The sequence below is a fragment of the Lontra canadensis genome, unplaced genomic scaffold, assembly GCF_010015895.1.
Source record: "Lontra canadensis isolate GAN:19392208 unplaced genomic scaffold, GSC_riverotter_1.0 scaffold3, whole genome shotgun sequence".
Classification (NCBI taxonomy): Eukaryota; Metazoa; Chordata; class Mammalia; order Carnivora; family Mustelidae; genus Lontra; species Lontra canadensis.
Genome location: NW_022630997.1, coordinates 26,228,536 through 26,249,208, shown reverse-complemented (window position 1 = coordinate 26,249,208; position 20,673 = coordinate 26,228,536). Strand labels below are relative to the sequence as shown.

The following is a 20,673-nucleotide window of genomic DNA, read 5'->3' as shown; positions in this document are numbered from 1 at the left end:
TGTGTGAGCTAATTGATCGAGACTAATATGCATATGCCTTCTGTTATCCATTGCTACTGGGAGGACAAGTTTGCTATGATTTTTTCCTCCTTTCCTCCTTTCACTTTGGTCAGTGCCATAGAATAGCTGAGAATGTAGGATCTGTAGGTCACTAAGAATTAGAAGTGGCAGGACACCTGGGTGGCTCAGTGGGTTAAAGCCTTTGCCTTCAGCTCAGGTCATGATCCCAGGATCCTGGGATCGAGCCCCGCATCAGGCTCTCTGCTCCTCAGGGAGCCTGCTCTCCCCCGTCCCCCCGGCTGCCTCTCTGCCTACTTGTGATCTCTGCCTGTCAAATAAATAAATAAATAAATCTTAAAAAAAAAAAAAAGTAGAAGTGGCCAGGGACAAGTGAAACACACAGTGGGACTAATCCTAAAGGTAACCCATTCATGAAGAAGCATATTTAAGAACTATAGTTGTTAGCTATAAGTAATTTTGATGCAGGTAGATTTAAGTAAGTTTAGGTAACATGACAAAAGACTTTTTTTCTCCTTAAAGTCACAACCACTTTGACTTTTTCTCAATTATTTGTGTTATTAGAGACTACAGGGATTACATAAGGTGTCCTATGAAAATCGTAGCTGTAACCACCCTCCTCCCCTCTACCTCATACTAAAAAATGTCTAGAATAAAATCTGTGACTCCTGTAACCACTAGGATAAGATCAGGGGGTTGATAGTTTCATGGGATGCTTATGTTCTCTTCTTAAAAGGAAATGCAAAGCCATTTCCCCATGGAAGTGAATTTGCTTGTTTGAGGTCATTGTATCTGTAATTTGGGAAAGTTGGTAGCCATGTGAAACAGTCCAAGAAATAAGGCTTCAGATAACAATAAAAGAGACAAACCGGAGACATGATATAGTCTGCTTACTTGTGATTATTCAATCAAACTGTAATTGTTTTAACAGAATACAAGCAGGAGTAGTATATGTTGAATGTAGTATAAATACTGAATTAAAGTGTCAACTGCACTCTTGTTGTTTGTGTTTAGTTTTTATAAGTTAACAGTGGATACTTAAGAGTTATCCCATCTCTATTGCTGGGCTAATACTTTAATTTTTTCCTAAGAAGGCTGTCCTGAATATGTTCTATAAATCTTTGGATATAAAACATTTAAAGTTTTCTCCCATCCAAGTACTAGCCAGGCCCGACCCTGCTTAGCTTCTGAGATCAGATGAGATCGGGCACGTTCAGGGTGGTATGGCTGTAGACAATTTAAAGTTTTCTGAAAGAGTAGTGTGATTATCTGAAAAAAAATTAGGTACTAAACAAATTAGTTTGATTTACCTTATGTAATTATCCTAGTTCTTAAAATACGGTAAAATTAAAAGAAGAACATTACTTGATCACAAAAGTTTCACTGAGCTTTCTGTATGCACTCTAGGGTTTAAGGACTATATGTATCCATATGGTATGCGTGACTCAAATCTCTTGACTCAGGATAGATAGGATCTATTTGTGAGTTCTGAATTTCTGATTGTTGTCATTTTAAACTTGCTTAGATCCTTTCTCTTTCTCTCCTGATGAATGGTTCAGATAGTTTTATAACTTGTTTTTTTAAAGAGCATGGTATTCTTAAAAAACCATTTCTAAGTTATGAAAAAAAAAATCCATCCTCATTTAGTTTTCCTAATTAGTCATTTCCACTGATGAAGTCAAAGGTATAAAAATAACATCAAAAGTAGAGAATTACATTAAATGGAAAGTAGAATAGAAGTCTGAACCAGTGGAGAAGATGGAGTCATTCCACTTTGGGATGACTTGCCATAACTATAAGATGATAGGAGACAGTCTGATGGAAGAAGGATATATTGGCTGAAAATTATTAAAAAAAGAAAAAATCCGTAAGAGTAAGTGGGCAAGTTTTGTTATAAAAATAGTGTAAATCTTTAAGATTTCAGAGTAGCTGGAATACTTAGAATAAATCATGAATCTCAAGGCAGTAAATTAGGAAAATGTAACTACATATATAAGAAATAATTCAGAAATTCAGAAATACACTCATCAAGCTTTGATGAAAGTGACGCTCTACCACAAGGATAATGCCATGTTTTCCCTACACTCTTTGAGGCAGAGGAGACAATGTAATTTTATTATCTATAACAATGTAAGTTATAGATAATAAATCCTTATTCACTGAGCTTTTAAAATTAGTCCATATTAAAGAAAAGAGATCTTGGGATTGCATAATGGGATTGCACAGTTACGGCTGTACAGTAGCTTCTAGATGGTTGGGTGAAGGAAACTAATGTGGATTGTATTCGAAGAATGAAAACTGAACTAATAAAGCTTGTTTTTGCATAAATACTATGGAAACTGAGATAGATGATATTATTTTTGTTTTCCTTTGAGGAAGTGGTCATAGGGTTAAAGAGTTTGACAGTTATACAGCTAGGGATGGGTAAGGCTGCATGAGAGTTCCCAGAATTTCAACCATTTCCCCCCTAATTTTAGCTATGAAAATATAAGGTAGTCAGTTTTCAAGTCAATACAGTTGTGCTTTTAAATTATCTTTAGGATTTGGAATGTCTGCGTTGGGGTGTCTCATGTGATTTCCTTCCCTCCGTCCCATATTATAATGATAACAAATATTTGTAGTAGATAATTGAAAGAATATTGAAAGTTATAAAAAGAAAATTGGGTAGTTTGCTTCAATTTTGGTGTACTTCTTTTGCTCTTTCTGCATTAATTAAAGGAACTATTGTTTTTAATGGGCTTATATTGGTGTGTTTTGCAACCTGTTTTTTTTTTTTTTTCACTCAGTGGCTTACTTTTGTTTTCATTAGAAGTTTGCTTCCATTTTTTTTTTTAACATTTAAATATTGGCTTATATGGTAACTTTTTGGTTTTCTTAAGATTTACCCGATTAATAGCAATTTTCTTATTTTTAAAGGATCTATTCATGCTAGTCCAACTATCACTGAAGATGAAAAGAAAAGTGAAGAAATGCAAAAGCGCATTTCAGAAGATGGGGAAGGCATTAGAATTTTACAAGAAAATAATGAAGAGCTGAAAACATGTTTACTTTCCGCTGAAAATGAACTTAAAAATGAAAAGGCAGAAAAAGCAGAATTAAATAAAAAGATTATTAGTTTGCAGCAGGAACTTTCTCTTTCTGAAAAAAAGAGTTTTACTTTAAGTATAGAGGTCCAACAAATTCAGTCAAATTATGATAATGCAATTTCTGAATTACATGTGCAGAGAGGTATAAATCAAGAACAAGAGGAAAAGATTGTGAGATTGTCAAAGGAGATAGAAACCGCTAGGAAAAACATCACAAATAATGTTTCCCAAATTAAATTAATGCAAGCAAAAATAGATGAACTGCGAATGCTTGATTCAGTTGCTCAGATCTCAAACATAGATTTACTCAATCTCAGGGATCTGTCAAGTGGTTCTCAAGAGGATAATTTGCCAAATACACAGTTACCCCTTTTAGAGAATGATAATTTGGTAAGTAAGCAAATTAAAGAATATCATATTCAAGAACTCAGTAGGGAAAGTTCTTTTCATTCTAGTATTGAGGCCATTTGGGAAGAATGTAAGGAAATTGTAAAGGTCTCTTCCAAAAAGAGTCATCAGATCCAGGAACTGGAACAACAAATTGAAAAGTTACAGGCAGAATTAAAAGGTTGCCTGGATGAAAACAATAGATTAAAAACAGAGGAGAAGGAGAATAAAAATCAAGGTGACCTACTAAAAGAAAAAGAAAATCTTATACAGCAGCTGCAACAAGAATTGCAAGAAAAAAATATTTCTCTTGATATTCAAGTACAACATGTAGTTGAAGGGAAGAGAGCACTTTCAGAACTTACACAAGATGTTACTTGCTGTAAGATGAGAATAAAAGAACTTGAAGCAATTTTAGAAACTCAAAAAGATGAATGCAATCATTCAGCCAAGTTAAAACAAGAAATTTTGGAAAAGGAATCTGTCATCTTAGAGCTGGAAAGAAATCTGAAGGAATTTCAAGCAAATCTTCAGGATTCTATCAAAAACAACAGAGATTTAAGTGAAAGGGAAGTCAAGTTGAAAGAAGAAATCTCACAATTAACAAGTAATTTGCAAGATGCAAAGCGTTCACTTCAGTTAAAGGAAGAAGAAAAGGAAACCAACTGGCAAAAAGCAGAAAAGTAAGATAATAAAATATTTAAAAATGTACAAAGGGTTTATTTTATCAGTTTTCCTCTATCTTTTAAATTATTTAGGTGGGTATAACTTAATCTAGCATAGTGTGTTTGAAGAGTAAAGAACTTGAACTTAGTTCAACTAAGTCTTTGGAACCAAAAGTTATATGCAAAAATCTGTTCATAAAATCACATGATATCTTCTATGAAGGACTCAGTTATTGATTGGACAGTCTGGGTTTCTGAAAATTTAGAATTTTATAGGTTGTTACTAGCTTACATGTATGATCCTGTGTGGTTTGTGGTGTGTCACTATAGAAAAATGATTTGTGTTCTTTAGGTTGAAAGAGGAGCTATCTGCAAGCTCTGCCCTTACACAGACTCTGAAAGCAGATCTTCAGAGGAAGGAAGAAGATTATGCTGAGCTGAAAGAGAAACTCGCTGATGCCAAAAAACAGATTGAGCAAGTTCAGAAAGAGGTAGGTTATTTGAAAAGTTGTGTGGCCAATTTAAATAACAAAGATTGTTTTCGTTATAGAGCACATTTTTTAGACACTAATTTTAGAATAAAACATTTATCAACTCAATTTTTTTTTTTTAAATGAGGAGAACACTTACTTCACAAGAGAAAGCTTAAAGTGAAGAATGTCCAACATTAGGAAAAAATATGAGGGGGAGATCTTGGGGGAAAGGGTAAAAGAGATGGTGGGGATTAAGAGCACACTAATCATTAATGATGAGCACTGAGTAATGTATAGAATTGTTGAACCACTGAAACTAATATAACACTCTGTTAGCTTTGCTGTAATTAAAATAAAAACTTAATAAATTTCAAAAAAGAAAAAAATGTGCCTCGTGTAGTACTAGAATCTTTTTTTCTATTAAGAACTGCCCAGTTCAATTCCCCCCAAAAAGTAAAAAGCAAACTTTTGTTTGCAGATAATATTCACGAGAGTATGCAGTATAGTTGTTACAAGTTTTTATCATAGTTTAGTTTGAAAATAGGAAATACAATCACTGATTCCAAATACAAAATATGCAAATGTGCATTCAGTGAGAAAATTCCCTCCCAGCTGTCCCAGTGATCAAGTTTCTCTTCAAGGCATCAAATGACACCAGTTATTTTCTTTTTCTTTACTTCTTCCTCTTTCTATCCTTTTTTTTTTTCTCTTTAAAAAAAATGAAAGCATCCTGTAAACACTGTTGTAAATCTTAGTTTTTTCACTTAGTAGTGCATCTTGGCTGTTGTATCAGGGTATTATAATTATTTTATGACTACGAAATTTTATGAACACAAAATGATTACAAAATTATGACAGAAATGTTAATTGGTCCTGGATTGTTGGACAGTTCAGATGATTTCATCTTCTTCTGATTGAGCTTATGAGGCAAAATCATTTGAACATTTACAAGTCATTCTTAAGTAGAATTTATGGGTCACTCATTTGTACATTGTAATTTGGTATTTATTATGCTCATTATGCCAATTTATAAGCCAGAAGTAATGTATGAGAATACGAGTATTTCTTTCACCCGTATCCACAAAGTAGTATTTTATCATACTTTTTGATATTTGACAGTAAAGAGTATATATCTGGGGATGCCTGGGTGGCTCAATCAGTTAAGCATCAGCCTTTGGCTCAGGTCGTGATTATGGGGTACTGGGTATGAGCCTGTGTTGGCTTCCTGCTCTGTGGGAGGCCTGCTTTTCCTTCTCCTTTTGACTACAGCTCCCCCTGCTTGTGCTCTCCCTCTCTGTCAAATAAATAAAATCTTAAAAAAAAGTATAATTCTGTTTCTAATTTTAAAAACTTTAGTTCTAAAAAACTCACTGTAATCCCAGTTTGCATTTTTCTAATTATGAGTGAGCATCATTTTGTTTAAAAGCCATTTGTGTGTGTGTGTGTGTGTGTGTGTGTGTTTCTGTGAGCTGTGTATTCATATCTTGGGCTTTTTAAATTTGGGTTATTGATTTTTATTCTGTTTTTAAATTAGTTTTGCTTTATAGGAGCCTATAACATATTCAGGAAATTTGTCTTTTTAAGAGTATGAATTGTAGACCCCTGCCCTTATTGCTGTTTTCCTTGGTAAGGTTCTTTTTGTTTAGATCAAATTTTTTATTTTCATGAATTTAAATTTATTAATTTTTCTACTGTGACTCCTTGATTTTGTCTTGTAGTTAAGACTTTTTCTAAAAGCTGAAACAGTTTTATTATTTTTATTTATTTCTTTTTTTAAAAAGCTGAGAGAATTTTAAAGAATTATATAATATTACTTTGAGTTAGTCAAAAAGAATATTTAATGTGTAAGGTATGAAGAAATTGATACAGCAAATGCTTATGGGTCCCATCCCTATAGGTTTCCTACCTCCATAGAAGTTATTACATTGAATGTTTTGTGTTTATCTTTTATCTTCTAAAAATATAATTTAAGTCATACCTATTTTTTATTTCTAAGCAGTATATTATATTTTTCTGAGACTCTTTATTTTTCACATATTCCTGAGGTTCATTTATGTATGGTTGTAATAACCCCTTCTACCCTTGTGTGACATTCTGCAATTTATTTATCCATTTGCCAGTTGACCAGTCAGATTTTTTTCTTCTTTTTTTGCTCCTAGAAACTGTATTCCTCTCTTACACATGCCTGTGGGTATACTTGTGCAAGAGTTTATATTCCGGGGGTGGAATTGTTTCATCAGAGGATATGAAGGGGTATATCATTGTCATTTGAAATGGCATTCCTCTGATTACTTAATGAAGTACAGCATCTATTCATGTTTTTATTGGATATTTGTCTCTTCTGGTTTCTATTCTATGAAATCATTTGTTCATATTTTCTTTCTTTTTTTTAAAGATTTTATTCATTTGAGAGAGAGAGAGAGAGAACATAAGCAGGGGGAGAGACAGAGGGAGAGGGAGAAACAGACACAGCAGGGAGTTCAGCAGGGAGCCCAACTTGGGGCTTGATCCCAGAACCTAGAGATCATGACCTGAGCCAGAGGCAGATGCTTAACCATTTGAGCCACCCAGGTGCCCCCATATTTTCTTTTTTTTTAATATTTTTTTTCTTTTTTTATTAACATATATTATTAGCCCCAGGGGTACAGGTCTGTGAATCACCAGGTTTATACGCTTCACATCACTCACCATAGCACATACCCTCCCCAATGTCCATAACCCCACTGCCCTCATATTTTCTTTTAATTGTTCAATCCTTTATTTTTATTTTAAAGATTTTATTTATTTATTTCACAGAAAGAGAATACACAAGTTGTGGGGCGGGGTGAAGCAGAGGGAGAGGGAGAAGCTGACTCCCCACTGAGCAGGGAGCCAGATTTGGGGCTTAATTTTAGGACCCCAGGATCATGACCTGAGCCAAAGGCATTCGCTTAACCGACTGAGCCACCCAGGTACCCCTGTTTTACAATGCAAAATACTGTGATGTTTCTTGTAATTATATACAGAAGGATTCCAGGTCATGTGACAAATACTTTAGTATTAGATCAGATTAGAAATGTAAGACAGTGAAGATGACCTAAACTATAATTAGTTATAGGAAAATTCTTAGTCAAATCAGTAAGTTCAAAGCAATGTAGCATAATTTGGGAAAGCACTTGTTTGTCACTCAAAAGATTTGGATTGTTTACTTTCTAGACATGTAAAGTTCCTGGTTTAAGATACTATTTCTGAGCACCATGATTATCAGTAAGCATTTCAGGCATGGTATAATTGACTTTGACTCAAGTGGAACCAATTACTTAAATAATAGCTCTTTTTTCCAATTAAATAATAACTTCTTTTTCTAATTAAACCTTTTTATTGTATATATTATTTGGAAAAAACATTTTTAAAGACTTTATTTATTTATTTGGCAGAGACAGAATGAGAGAGGGAACACAAGCGGGAAGGAGCAGAGAGAGAGGGAGAAGCAGGCTTCCTACTGAGCAGGGAGCCTGATGTGGGGCTCAATCCCAGAACCCTCAGGGGCTCATGACCTGAGCCAAAGGCAGACGCTTAATGACTGAACCACCCAGGCGCCCCTGGAAATATTTTTTAACAAATGTAGATTCAAATGAAAGCCTTCTTCCCAAATGTTTCTCTTTTCTTTTTAATATAACAACTCTTGTCAGTGTTCTTTTAGATCACTAAAGCGTACTTTTTTTTTAATTAAAAAAATTTTTTAAGGATTTTATTTATTTGAGAGAGAGAGGGAGGAGGGGCAGAGGGAGAGGGAGAAGCAGACTCCCTGCTGAGCAGGGAGCCTGATGTGGGGCTCCATCCCAGGACTCCAGGATCATGACCTGAGCCGAAGACAGATGTTGAACTGACTGAGCCACCCAGGCCCCCTAAAGCACACTTCTAGATCATGAAAACACAAAATAATTATTTAGATACATATGTTGTATTTAACATACTGTATTAGATTAATTTATCTAATTAGATACATATATTGTGCTTACCAATATATGTAAATACTGTACATACTTATATGTTTTTATTTTTGTATATGGGATCACCTGTATATAAAGATTGCTTTTTAACTTTGAGATTTTTTTCATTCCACTTTTTATAAGGGTATCTCTTTTTAAGTTATGTTACTATTATTCTAATAACAGTCATTAAGATTGTTTTCTCTTTTTCAAAATAATGTGTAATGTCAATGCTAGTACTACTACTAATAATAACAGCTTACTCTGGGTCAGTTAATGCTGAGTTTACACATAATATTTCATTTAGTTCTCAGACAAATATTAGGGGTAGGCACTGTTTTTAATTATGTATTGTGAGGTATAACTTGTTCAAGTTCACTTAGCTAGTAAATGGTAGAACCGGGATGGAAACTGATGTGATCCTTATGTGCGTATTGATGCAACACATGATCTTTATTTATTATTGGCTGACAGTTTATACCTGTAAAATTGATAAGGTTGGTGTTTGTTACTACAAGTCCCACATTTTTACACAAAATAAGCAGATAAACAAATAGTCTTAATGTATGAATATAAAGGAAATATGTATTGTAGTAAGTTTGGAACTTTCAGAAAGTCTAAAAAGGAATGTAAAAATTCCCTGAAACCAAACCACTCAGAGCTACTATTTCTAAGTATATTTCCATGCTCTTTATGAAGGAGAACTTTTTTTAATTAATTTTCTTCATTTTATGAAATCTCTAGAATTGATGTGATGGAAATGAAATTGGCGTAAAGATGTTTGTAGATTATCTTTTTTTTTTTTTCTTTTGGTGAAGATTTACATACTTGTTCATATTGCTTTTGATTTCTCTAACAAGTTTGTAGAACTAGGTTACCAGTAACATAAAAGATCAATTGACCTTCACATACATGAATAACTTTTGTTCTTGTAACTGTTCCATTTTCATCCTCTGTGGGCCATTATTAGCTTTTAAAGTATTTCTTGTTTTACTGGATCACATTACTCAATAACCGTTGGAAAACTGAGCCAGTATTTTCCTCTTAGAGTATCTTTATTGATTTCTTTGTGATAATGGTTTTGCTGTTGCAAAGTGCTGTGTTGATTCTTTTTTGAGAGCACTTACAGAGTTTGAGATTCTTAAAATATTGTGAGAAGAAAATGATCTTTTCATATGCATTCTCCTTTAGTGTATTAATAAATTTCCTGATAATTTGAAGACATATCATATAGTATGTTAGAATCTATAATTTTTCTAAAGTTTTTTTTTTTTTAAGATTTTATTTATTTATCTGAGAGAGACAGGAAGAGAGATAGTGAGAGAGCGAGAATATGAGTGGGGGAGGAGGGAGAGGCCCCAAAGTGGGGCTCAGTCCTAGGACTCTGAGATCATGACTTGAGCCAAGGCAGATGTTTAATTGACTGAGCCACCTGGGCACCCCTCTAATAGGTTTTAAAAGATACAAATCTTTGAACCACTGGCCATGAATTTTAAACAACAACAAAAACTTAGCATTTAAAAAAATATTTAATTTGTTTTATAAACATTACTTTTTAGGTATCTGTAATGCGTGATGAGGAGAAATTACTACGGATTAAAATTAATGAACTGGAGAAAAAGAAAAACCAGTGTTTGCAGGAAATAGATATGAAACAGCGAACTATTCAGCAACTCAAGGTAACAGTCTTGTTTTTAAAAATAGTTTAAGTAGATACTCTTGGTATGTTTTAGTTTCTACTTAAATGTATGTGTTCTTTTTTTCTTTTAAAGATTTTATTTATTTATTTATTTGAGAGAGCGAGTGCGAGTGGGGGAAGGGTACAGAGGGAGAGAAAGAAAGAGAATCTCAAGCAGTCTCCCCACTGAGCATGGAGCCCGATGCTGGCCCTGATCTCCTGATCCTGAGATCATGATGTGAGCCAAAATCGAGAGTCAGACACTTAACCAACTGAGCCAGGCAGGCACCTCAGTGTATCAGTTCTTTATAACAAATTCTCTCTTGACTAGTTCTGGAATCTAAAAATTAATTACTTAAATAAGGCCATAGTGATTTGCTTCTAATGAATAGAGTATGGAAAGGAAAAATTTGTAACTTCACACTAGAGAAACCTGGCAGACACCTCCTTAACCAGGTGTTCAAGAATGACATCACCAGTAGTAAATCATACTGATACCATGTGCTTCCTGATTTGACGTGTGTGACCATAAAGGTACATCTCTTATGTGGTATTTTTTTCCCCCAAATCCATAACCTCAATCTAATCATGAGACAACATCAAACAAATCCAAACTGAGAATGTTTGTACATAATACCCGACCAGTAAAAATTGTCAGGGCCATTAAAGAAAGGCACTACCAAGGACTTCTCACAGATTGGAGGAGATTAAGGGGACACGATTACTAAATTCAGTTTTATATCCTGTATGAGATCTTAGAAGCAAAAAACAATATCACTGGAGAAACTGGTGAAATCCAATACAGTCTATAGTGTTGTTAAAATTATTTATAGCAGTGCTAATTTCTTTTTTTCATACAAAATGATTGTTTCCATATTTTAAATAATAGAGCATAGAGACTCAACTGCTCATATTTTGGTCCAGTGTTTCTCGATTTTTAAATAAATGTACTGTGGTAATACAAGAGTTAACATTAGGGGAAGCTAAGTAGAGCTTATACAGGATATGTTTGCTATCTTTGTGACTCTTCTGTAAGTCTAAAACCGATTCAAAATAGCAAAAAGAAAATGAAGCTCATGTCTTACAAAAAGTGTCCTTTTTTCAAAAGGACACTTAAAAAGCAAAATCCCTTTATAAGTGGTTAAATTTTGCTTGACATCAGTTAAATGGATTTGGCAACAATTATAAAATGGATTTATTGTATTCTTTGCATGTTGGCTTTTGAATGAAGCAAACTAATGACTTTTTAAGTGTTAAACATGTGATTTTAATTTTTAACTGAATCTAATCCTAATAAAACAGTCTGTACTTTCATAATAAGAGATTTCCAGGTTCTGTAATGATTCATTCCAAGACTTGAAATGTAAGGAGATAGTGTTGATGTTAAATGAGATAGGGAGTGAAAGTTGGATTACCTGATAGGTTAAAACTAGAATTGGAGGATTTCCAGGGCCCATAATTTACTCTTGCCTCTTGTGGCTCCTGTTACTTTTTTCAAACTCCCCAGCTACTTCCTACATAGAGGGGGTGGAGGACCCTATTTTTCTGCCCTTTAAGTTTGTTGATAAGAGACTTTTTTTTTATGGCTTTCCTTGTTCCTCCTATGTTAAGTGCATAGTAAACCTCCATTTCTTCATTTCTCCTTTTTCTGGTGTGTAGGAGAACATGTAGCTTAAAAAAATTGAGTAAATAAAATGACTGGGTAGTAAACTTTGTGGTGGATTAAAGGTGTCAAGTTTTTTCACCCAGCCCTTTTCTCCAGGGCAAAAGAAACTTGGAAGCATGAGACTAGTAGTCAGCCTTATGGGAGAGAGATTTCAAACCCAACATTGAACCCTGTTTTCAGGTCCCACTGTTAAATACCACTGTGCATTTTAGTTACATTTGCATTGAATTCATGCTTTTTCATCTTGCAGGAGCAGTTAAGTAATCAAAATGTGGAAGAAGCTATGCAACAGTATGAGAGAGTGTGCAAAGGTCAGGAATGAACCTCTACTTCCAGTACTAAAATAACTGCAGAATAGGTAGTCACCATAACAATTGAGTTAGCATTTTCCTTTGAAAATTATAAAGTAAGGTCAACAAAAGATGTAACTTTATCAAAAGAGAAGAGCATTGATTTTAGCGAGTGACTTGTAAACATAAAGTTTATTCTTTTTTTTTTTTTTTTTGAAGATTTTATTTGTTTATTTGACAGAGCGAGAGCGAGAGTGGGAACACAAGCAGGGGGAGTGGGAGAGGGAAAAGCAGGCTTCCCGCTGAGCAGGGAGTCCTGTTCAGTGGGGCTCAATCCCAGGACCCTGGGATCATGACCTGAGCCAAAGGCAGACACTTAATGACTCAGCCACCCAGGCCACCCAAAAAGTTTATTCTTAGAAAAATAAAACATTAAGAAACATATAGTGGAATACTATGCAGCCTTCAAAAGAAATGAAATCTTGCCATTTGCAATGATGTGGATGGAATTAGACGGTATTATGCTAAGTGAAATAAGTCAATCAGAGAAAGACGATTATCATATGATCTCTCTGATATGAGGAATTTGAGAGTCAAGGCGGGGGCTTGTTGGGGGGTAGAGAGGGTAAAAATGAACCAAGATGGGATCGGGAGGGAGACTCTTAATCTCATGAAACAAACTGAGGGTTGCTGGGGCGGGGGTAGGGATAGGTGGCTGGGTTATGGACACTGGGCAGGGTATGTGCTATGGTGAGTGCTGTGAAATGTGTAAGCCTGATAATTCACAGACCTGTACGCCTGGGGCAAATAGTACATTATATGTTAATGAAAAAACAAATATTCAGTTAAAGGAATATTGATTTCTAAGTAATCGCCAGTATTTTGTGAAAAATGAAGTCATTAGTTACATTGGTCACAATGAATGGAATAGATTTTTAGACAAAATCATGTAGGAATATATGTCAAGTAAAACATCTTTAAAATGAAAGTATTTTTAAAAAGTTTTATAAACCATTTAATACTTTAGCTTCATACTTAGGTGCTGAATTGTGCTTTTTTTACTCAGATTTTGATTTTTTAATTTGAAATAGGAAATTACCTTTGTAGATGATACATACGTCTTTCTGTTCATAATATGCACATTCTTCTACCCCTCACTCACACATTAACCTCTTGGTTGTGTGAGTAGTAGAGCTGGGATTTGAATTTAGGTATGTTTCACTCTTAAATTTCAGATTCTTTTCACTAATTTGTGCTATTTATACTTGGCCAACTAGAAAAAAATGGTGTAGGGTGACCAGATTATTACTTGTTTAAGTGATTTGGACATCTGTGGGATTTACTTGGATCAATAATTTCAGTGTGTGTGTGTGTGTGTGTGTGTATCTACACACTGTCCTATTTTCTCTTGCCCTTTTTTTTTTTTAAAGATTTATTTGTTTATTTGAGAGAGAGAGAGACCACAAGCAGTGGGGAGGGATAGAGGGCAGACAGAGAAGCAGTCTCCCCACTGAGTAGGGAGCCTGATGTGGGGCTTGATCCCAGGACTCTGGATCATGACCTGAGCCTGGGGCAGACACTTAACTGAGTCAGTCACTCAGGTGCCCCTCTCTCGCCTTTCTTTTAGGCTTTTATCCCTTAACATTTCCTATTTCCATAATCCTTTTAGGGTTTTTTTATTTTATTATTTTTTTTACTTTGGCTTCTTTGTCATTGTTGGCAAATGTGAACAGATCTTAGCTATTCTGAAAAAGCATGTCCATGGACCAGGATAGAGTTTCTAACATATTTTTTCTAATATAATTTTTCCTCTCTTTCCCAAATACTAAGAACTGTGGTACAGGCCCATTTTGATTACTTTTATCTGGCTTTCATCTTCTCCACAATCTTGAAATTTGCTCCCTAGTCACGTATAACCTACATGTTTTCATCTATTAGCTTTTAGCAATCCTTTCTTTCCTTTATTTTTTACATTATTCTGACATAATTGTCCACCCTCCTTCTTTTCCTCATTTTCATTTTTTATGTAGTATTTACTGTGTGTGAGTGTATATTTTTTTCTAAATGAAATGGTAATATGTAGCTTCCCCCCCTTTGAAACTTGTCTTAGCTGTTGTGATCTGTTCTGTACCAGTTACTGCCTGTCTCTCAGAATGAACCACAGCTACTTTGGCAGCTTTCCTGATTAAGGAGTCATCTTCTCTTTTCTCTTTGTTTTCTCACTGGAGAGTCCATTTACTCCTATGATTTCAGTTGTGTGTGAGATGTTCCCCAACAAACAAAAAAGTGCATTTTCAGTTCAGCTTCTTTATTTCCATTTAAACACTGAATACCATATACTTAGATATCTTAGTATAAAATTCTTTTTTAAAAAAATTGAGATATAATACATAATAATTACCTTTTAAAAGTGTACAGTTTTGTGCATTTTAGTATATTCACAAGATTGTGCAGTCACTACCTCTATCTAATTCCGGAACATTTTCATTACCCCAAAAAGAAACCTTGTACCCATCAGCTATCACTCCTCAGTCCCTGTCAACCACTAATCTGCTTTCTGTCTCTGGATTTGCCTATTGCAGACATTTCATCTAAGTGGGTGCATACAACATATGGCCTTTCGTGTCTTATTTCTTTAATTTAGTGTTATGTTTTCAAGTTTCATCTGTATTGTAGCATGTATCAGTACTAAATTCCTTTTTATGGCTGAATAATATTCCATTGTAATGAATACTACTTTTTTATGTATTAGTTGATAGATATTTGGATTGTTTCTACTTTTTGGCTTTTCTGACTATTTGTATACAAAGTTTTGGGTGAACATCTGTTTTCATTTCTCTTGGGGATCAGGTGTAGAACTGCTGGGTCCTCTGATAGTTCTGTGTTTAACTATTTGAGGAACAGTTAACGTTTTCTGACAGTAGCTATACCATTTTACATTCTTATGAGCAGTAGATGAAGGCTCTACTGTCTCCACATGTTGCCATCTCTTGTTATTTTTCATCAAAAGAATTATAGCTATCTATATTAGTTTCCTAGGGCTGCTAGGCACCACAAACTCGGTGCTTATGACAACGGAAGTCTATTCTCATACAGTCCTGAAAGCTAAAAATCCAAAATAAAAACATTGATAGGGCGGGCTGTGCTTCTTTTGAAGATTCTGCAGAAGAATCTTTCCTTGTCTCTTTTAATTTCTAAAGGTTGATGGCAATCCTTTTTGTATTGCTTGGCTTATGGCAGCGTAACTCCAGTCTGTCTGTGTTAATATGGCCTTTTTCTTTCGGGTGTGTATGTGTTGGTTTCTTCTCCCTATGGGTCTCTGTCCAAATTACCCTCTTCTTATAAGGAGACCAGTCATATTGGATTTTGGGCCCAATCTAATCTAGGTGACCTTATTCTTAACTTGATTATATCTGCAAGTACCCTATTTCTGAATAAGGTCATATTCATAGTGGATGGACATGAAATTTGGGAGGACACTATTTAACCTGATATACTGGTAGTTATGGTAGACATACATGTAAAGTAGTATGTCATTGTGGTTTTGATTTGCATTTCCCTTATGACTAATGATATTAAGCATCTTGTCTTGTGCTGTAGGCCATTTATATATTTTTGGAGAAATCGAAGTCCTTTGCTCATGTTTCAGTTGGGTTATCTCTCTTTTTATTATGGAGTTGTAAGAGTTCTTTATGTATTCTGGATACATGACTTATCAGATAGATTTGTTAATATTTTCTCCCATTCTCTGGGTTGTTTTTCACTTCCTTGATTTTGTCCTTTGATGAATAAGTTTTTAATTTTGATGAAGTCCGATTTATCTGTTTTGATCGATTGTATTTTAGGTGTCATGCCTAAGAAACTATTGCTTAATCCAAAGTCATATAGGTGTTCTTCTAAGAGTTTTTAAATTTTAGCTCTTTTATCTTTGATTCATATGTAGTTAATCCACTAGAGTGTAATTTTGTATATTGTGTGAGGTAGGTGTCTAACTTAATTATTTTACATATGGAGAATCAGTTGTTCCAGTACCATTTTTTGAAGAGACAGTTCTTTCTCTTACTGCATTCCTTGTCTTTGCACTTTTGTTGAAAATCAGTTGACCATAAATGTAAAGGTTTATTTCTGGACTTTTAATGCCAGTACCACACTATATTGTTACTGTAGTTTTATAGTAAGTTCTGAAATTGGGAAGTGTAGATTTTCCCATTTTTGTTCTTTTGCAAGATTGTTTTGGCTATTTTGGATTCATTGCATTTCCACCTGAATTTTAGGACCAGCTCGTCATTTTCTGCAAAAAAGCCAGCCAGCTGGAATTTTAATGGAGATTGGGTTAAATCTGAGGATTTATTTGGGGAAATTGCCAACAAACAATATTAAGCATGGAATATCTTTTCATTTAGCTAAGCCTTTTTAAGTTTCTTTCAGTGGTATTTTTTACTTCTTAAGTGTATAAATTTTGCACATCTTTTGTTAGTTAATTTCTAAGTATTTAATTCTTTGTAATGTTGTTAAAAATGGAATTGTTTCCTTAATACCATTTTTTTGGATTGTTAAGTGCTAGTATATAGAAATACAGTAGATTTAATTATATTTATCTTGTATCTTGTAAACTTAGCTGATTTTATGAACACTAATAAGGTTTTCTTTCTCTTTTTCTTATATAAAGTATCATGTCATCTGCAAATAAAGATGGTTTTACTTCTTCCTTTCCATTCTGTTTGCCTTTTATTTCTTGTTTTTATCTAAATGCTCTGGCTAAAACCTCCAGAACTGTGTTGAATAGAAATGGTGAGAATGGATGTTTTTGTCTTATTCCTGATCTTAGGGGGAAAGTTTTCATCTTTTCACCATTATGCATAATGTTAGGTGTGGGGTTTTTGTAGATGCTTTTATTAGGTTGAGGAAGTTCATTCCTTTCTGTTCCTAGTTTGTTGAATGGTTTTGTCATTAAAACATGTTGAATTTTGTCAGATGTCTTTTTTGCATCCATTGGGATAATTGTGTGGTATTGTTCTTCATTAATAAGATGTATTGCATTGATTGATTTTCATATGTTGAATTAAACTTGCATTCCTAGGATAAATCCCACTTGGTCATGGTGTATGATGGTTTTTTTAAGTTGCTGGGTTTAGTTTGCTAGTATTCTGTTGAGGCTTTGCAGCTATTTTCATATAGGATATTGTTGGTCTACAATTTTTTCTTATGATGAGTGGTTTTGAAGTCTTATTAAATTTTGAACTTGAATGTTTCTTTCTGCTCAAACTGCCTTAACTTTCTGGATCTCTCATTCTACTACTGATGTCTACTACTTCTGTTGTTTATATCAGGAGTTAGCAAATGGCACCCTTTCACCAAAAATCCAGCTTACTGCCTAATTTTGTAAGCAAAGTTTTATTGGAACATACTAACACATTCTCTTTTGTACTGTCTGCCAGCTTTCACATTACAGTGGCAGAGGCAAATAGTTGTGATAGGACTTAAAGTAATTACTGTCTGACCCTTTGCAGAAAATAGTGCCTACTCTTGGTTTTAGACTTTAAATAATATTATTTCCCCTTACCCTCTGTTGTAGTACCTAAATTCTATTATTTCTTTTTACTAGTGGCTCCCCATACTTGTCCTATCTCATTGCCAGGCTTTATGGCAAATTTACTCTCTTATATAACAACACAGCTAGATCAAATTTTTCTAAAACTCTTCTTTTATTGTGTCATTTTCCTATTAAAAGTTTTCAGTCCTTTCATACACCCTATTTAATAAACTTTCACCATCTAGCTTGGGAGTTTAGATTATCTTTTCCTAGCCTAATGTAACTTTTCTGTTCTATCCAGACTAATTTGTTTTGTTCCCTAGTTGTGACTTGCTCTATTTTGCCTCTATTACTGTGATAAAGAAGGCAAATAAGAGACCAAGAAAAAGACCCTAGGAGAAATCACTAAAACGACAATTTCTACATATTTGGAAAATTTTGAGAAATTTTTCCGTATATTCACACACAGATAAACTTTATCTCCCCCGTGCTATTTTTAGCTTTTCTTTTTAAAGGCTAAATAGTATTCCATTTTATTATTGTTGATCTATCATCATTTATTTAATATGATCTTTTTTATAAATGGGAAAATTTTGTTCCCTTAAGAGAAAGCCTTAAGTAATGCAACAAAATTGATTAGGATAGAAGAAATAAGACTGATTCCAATATATACTGTTGCAGGAAATGCAGTCCTTCATTTGGCTAAAGACATGGTATTGATCCTAAATGAAACATAATTTCCAAGTCCAGTAGAGAGAATACTAAATGCTAATTTAATGTACAATTTCAATTGCTTATAAAGTTAGAATGATGGTTACAATTTACCTATTTTTCTCTAATTTTAATTAAGAAGTAAACATTTGTGAATAAGTCAGAAAGTCAATATAAAAATCACCTGAATACTATTAGTTTCACTGTTTTTAAGTATTTTGTCATATTTGCATCTCTTTGTCTCTCTTTCTCTAATATGTATGTATAGAACTGAGTGACTTGAAAGATACTTGCAGACATTGTTGATACTTTATACTTAAAAACTGTATGATGAAATTTGTAAGGTAAATACTTACTTTACATAATAAAATATAGTATTATATATAAGAAAAATTAACAACACATTTTATCATCTATTCTCCAGTAATATGACCTCTTTTTTCTTCTTTTTTAAAATCAGTAATTACTTTAAATTTATTTTTTTAATCATTATCTTAATTTAAATTCAGTTAGTTAACATATAATATATTATTGGTTTCAGAGGTAGGGGTCAGTGATTCATTAGTCTTACATACCCAATGCTCATTACGTCACTGCCCACCCTAATGTCCACCTCCCAGTTATCCCATTCTCTCACTCTCCTCCCTTCCAGCAACCCTCAGTTTGTTTCCTATGATTAAGAGTTTCTTATGATTTTTCTCCCTTTCTGATTTTGTCTTGTTTTATTTTTTCCTCTCTTCCCCTATGGTACTCTGTTTTGTTTCTTAAATTCCACATGAGTGAGATCATATAATTTTCTTTCTCTGATTGACTTCGCTTAGCATACATAATACCCTCTAGTTTGATCCACATCATTGCAAATGGCAAGATTTCTTTTTTTCTTTTTGTGGCTGAGTAGTATTCCATTGTATACCTATACCACATCTTTATCCAATCATCTAAATATGACCCTTTTGATGAAAAAATAATTTTGGTTGTTTTTAGACACATTTTTTGTTATTATAGACATTACCATGAATGAATTTGTATGAAAGTCTTTGTGCACACATGTAAATATATTTGTAGGGAAATTCCTAGCAGTGTAATTGTTGGACCAAATGATGTATATTTAAAATTTTGATAAATATTGCTAAATTTTTCCCTAAAATTGTTGTACTCGTTTATATCACATTAAAATAGAGTATAAAATGCCCATTCTGCCCTGTATTTGTCAGTATTAGGTGTTACCAAACTTCAAATTTGTTGCCATTGTGATATGTGAAAATGGTATTACATGGTTTCAGGCTTCTGTCATTATTTCATATACAATGTTTTACATGGCATTTATATTTATTTCTGTCCCTAGCTTATGAGATGTCCCTTTTTTCCACTTCTTACCTGTTCTCAAATGTTACATGTTGGAGACATTCCTCCTTGAAATCTTACTAGGACATGATAGCTCTCAGTGATCCTTCCCTGAATGTTAAGCACTTGATTGCTGGTTCATTTGACATTTATTAAGCTGTAGTAGCTCATAGCTATATTTTATTTTATTTTGCTATCTTTAGATAGTAGTGAAGAGATTTGTCTCAGCTGTCTTTATGTTGCTTTATTTTGTTTTCTTTTTTTAAGATTTTATTTTATTTTTATTATTTTTGTTTTTCAGAAGATTTTATTTATTTATTTTTGGAGAAAGATATTGCGAGCAGGCATGAAGGAGGGCTTGTGGGGGGAGCAGAGCGAGAGGGACAAGCAGACTCTATGCTAAGCATGGAGCCCGAGTAGGGCTCAAATCCATAACCCTGAGATCATGACCTGAGCCAAAATCAAGAGTCAGACCCCCCTCTTTTTTTTTTTTCCTAGATTTTGTTTATTTATTTGACAGACAGACAGAGGAAGGCAGGCAGAAAGAGAGGAGGAAGCAGGCTCCCCATGGAGCAGAGAGCCCAACACAGGACTCGATCCCAGGACTCTGGAGCCATGACCCGAGCCGAAGGCAGAGGCCTTAACCCACTGGGCCACCCAGGCGGTCCCCCCATCTTTTTAAAAAGATTTTATTTATTTATTTATTTATCTATCAGAGAGAGAGAGAGAGAGAGAGAAAACAGGGGCAGTGGCAGGCAAAGGGAGAAGCAGGCTCCTTTCTGTGCAAGGAGCCCAGTGCAGGACTTGATTCCAGGTCCCTGGGATCATGACCTGAGCCAAAGGCAGCCGCC

The 20,673-nt window shown here is 34.2% G+C and overlaps 1 protein-coding gene across 7 annotated transcripts in view; it reads left to right on the top strand.

The window, feature by feature from the left end:
* The window catches only part of KIF20B (kinesin family member 20B), a 75,841-nt gene that overhangs the window by 32,465 nt on the left and 22,703 nt on the right, over positions 1-20,673 (top strand). For all 7 annotated transcript variants that reach the window (XM_032836767.1, XM_032836795.1, XM_032836786.1 and 4 more), the window contains exons 19-22: positions 2,935-4,174; positions 4,509-4,647; positions 10,160-10,279; positions 12,195-12,255. In XM_032836767.1, the coding sequence (XP_032692658.1) occupies positions 2,935-4,174; positions 4,509-4,647; positions 10,160-10,279; positions 12,195-12,255 (1,560 nt within the window). The remainder of the gene's footprint in view (positions 1-2,934; positions 4,175-4,508; positions 4,648-10,159; positions 10,280-12,194; positions 12,256-20,673) is intronic.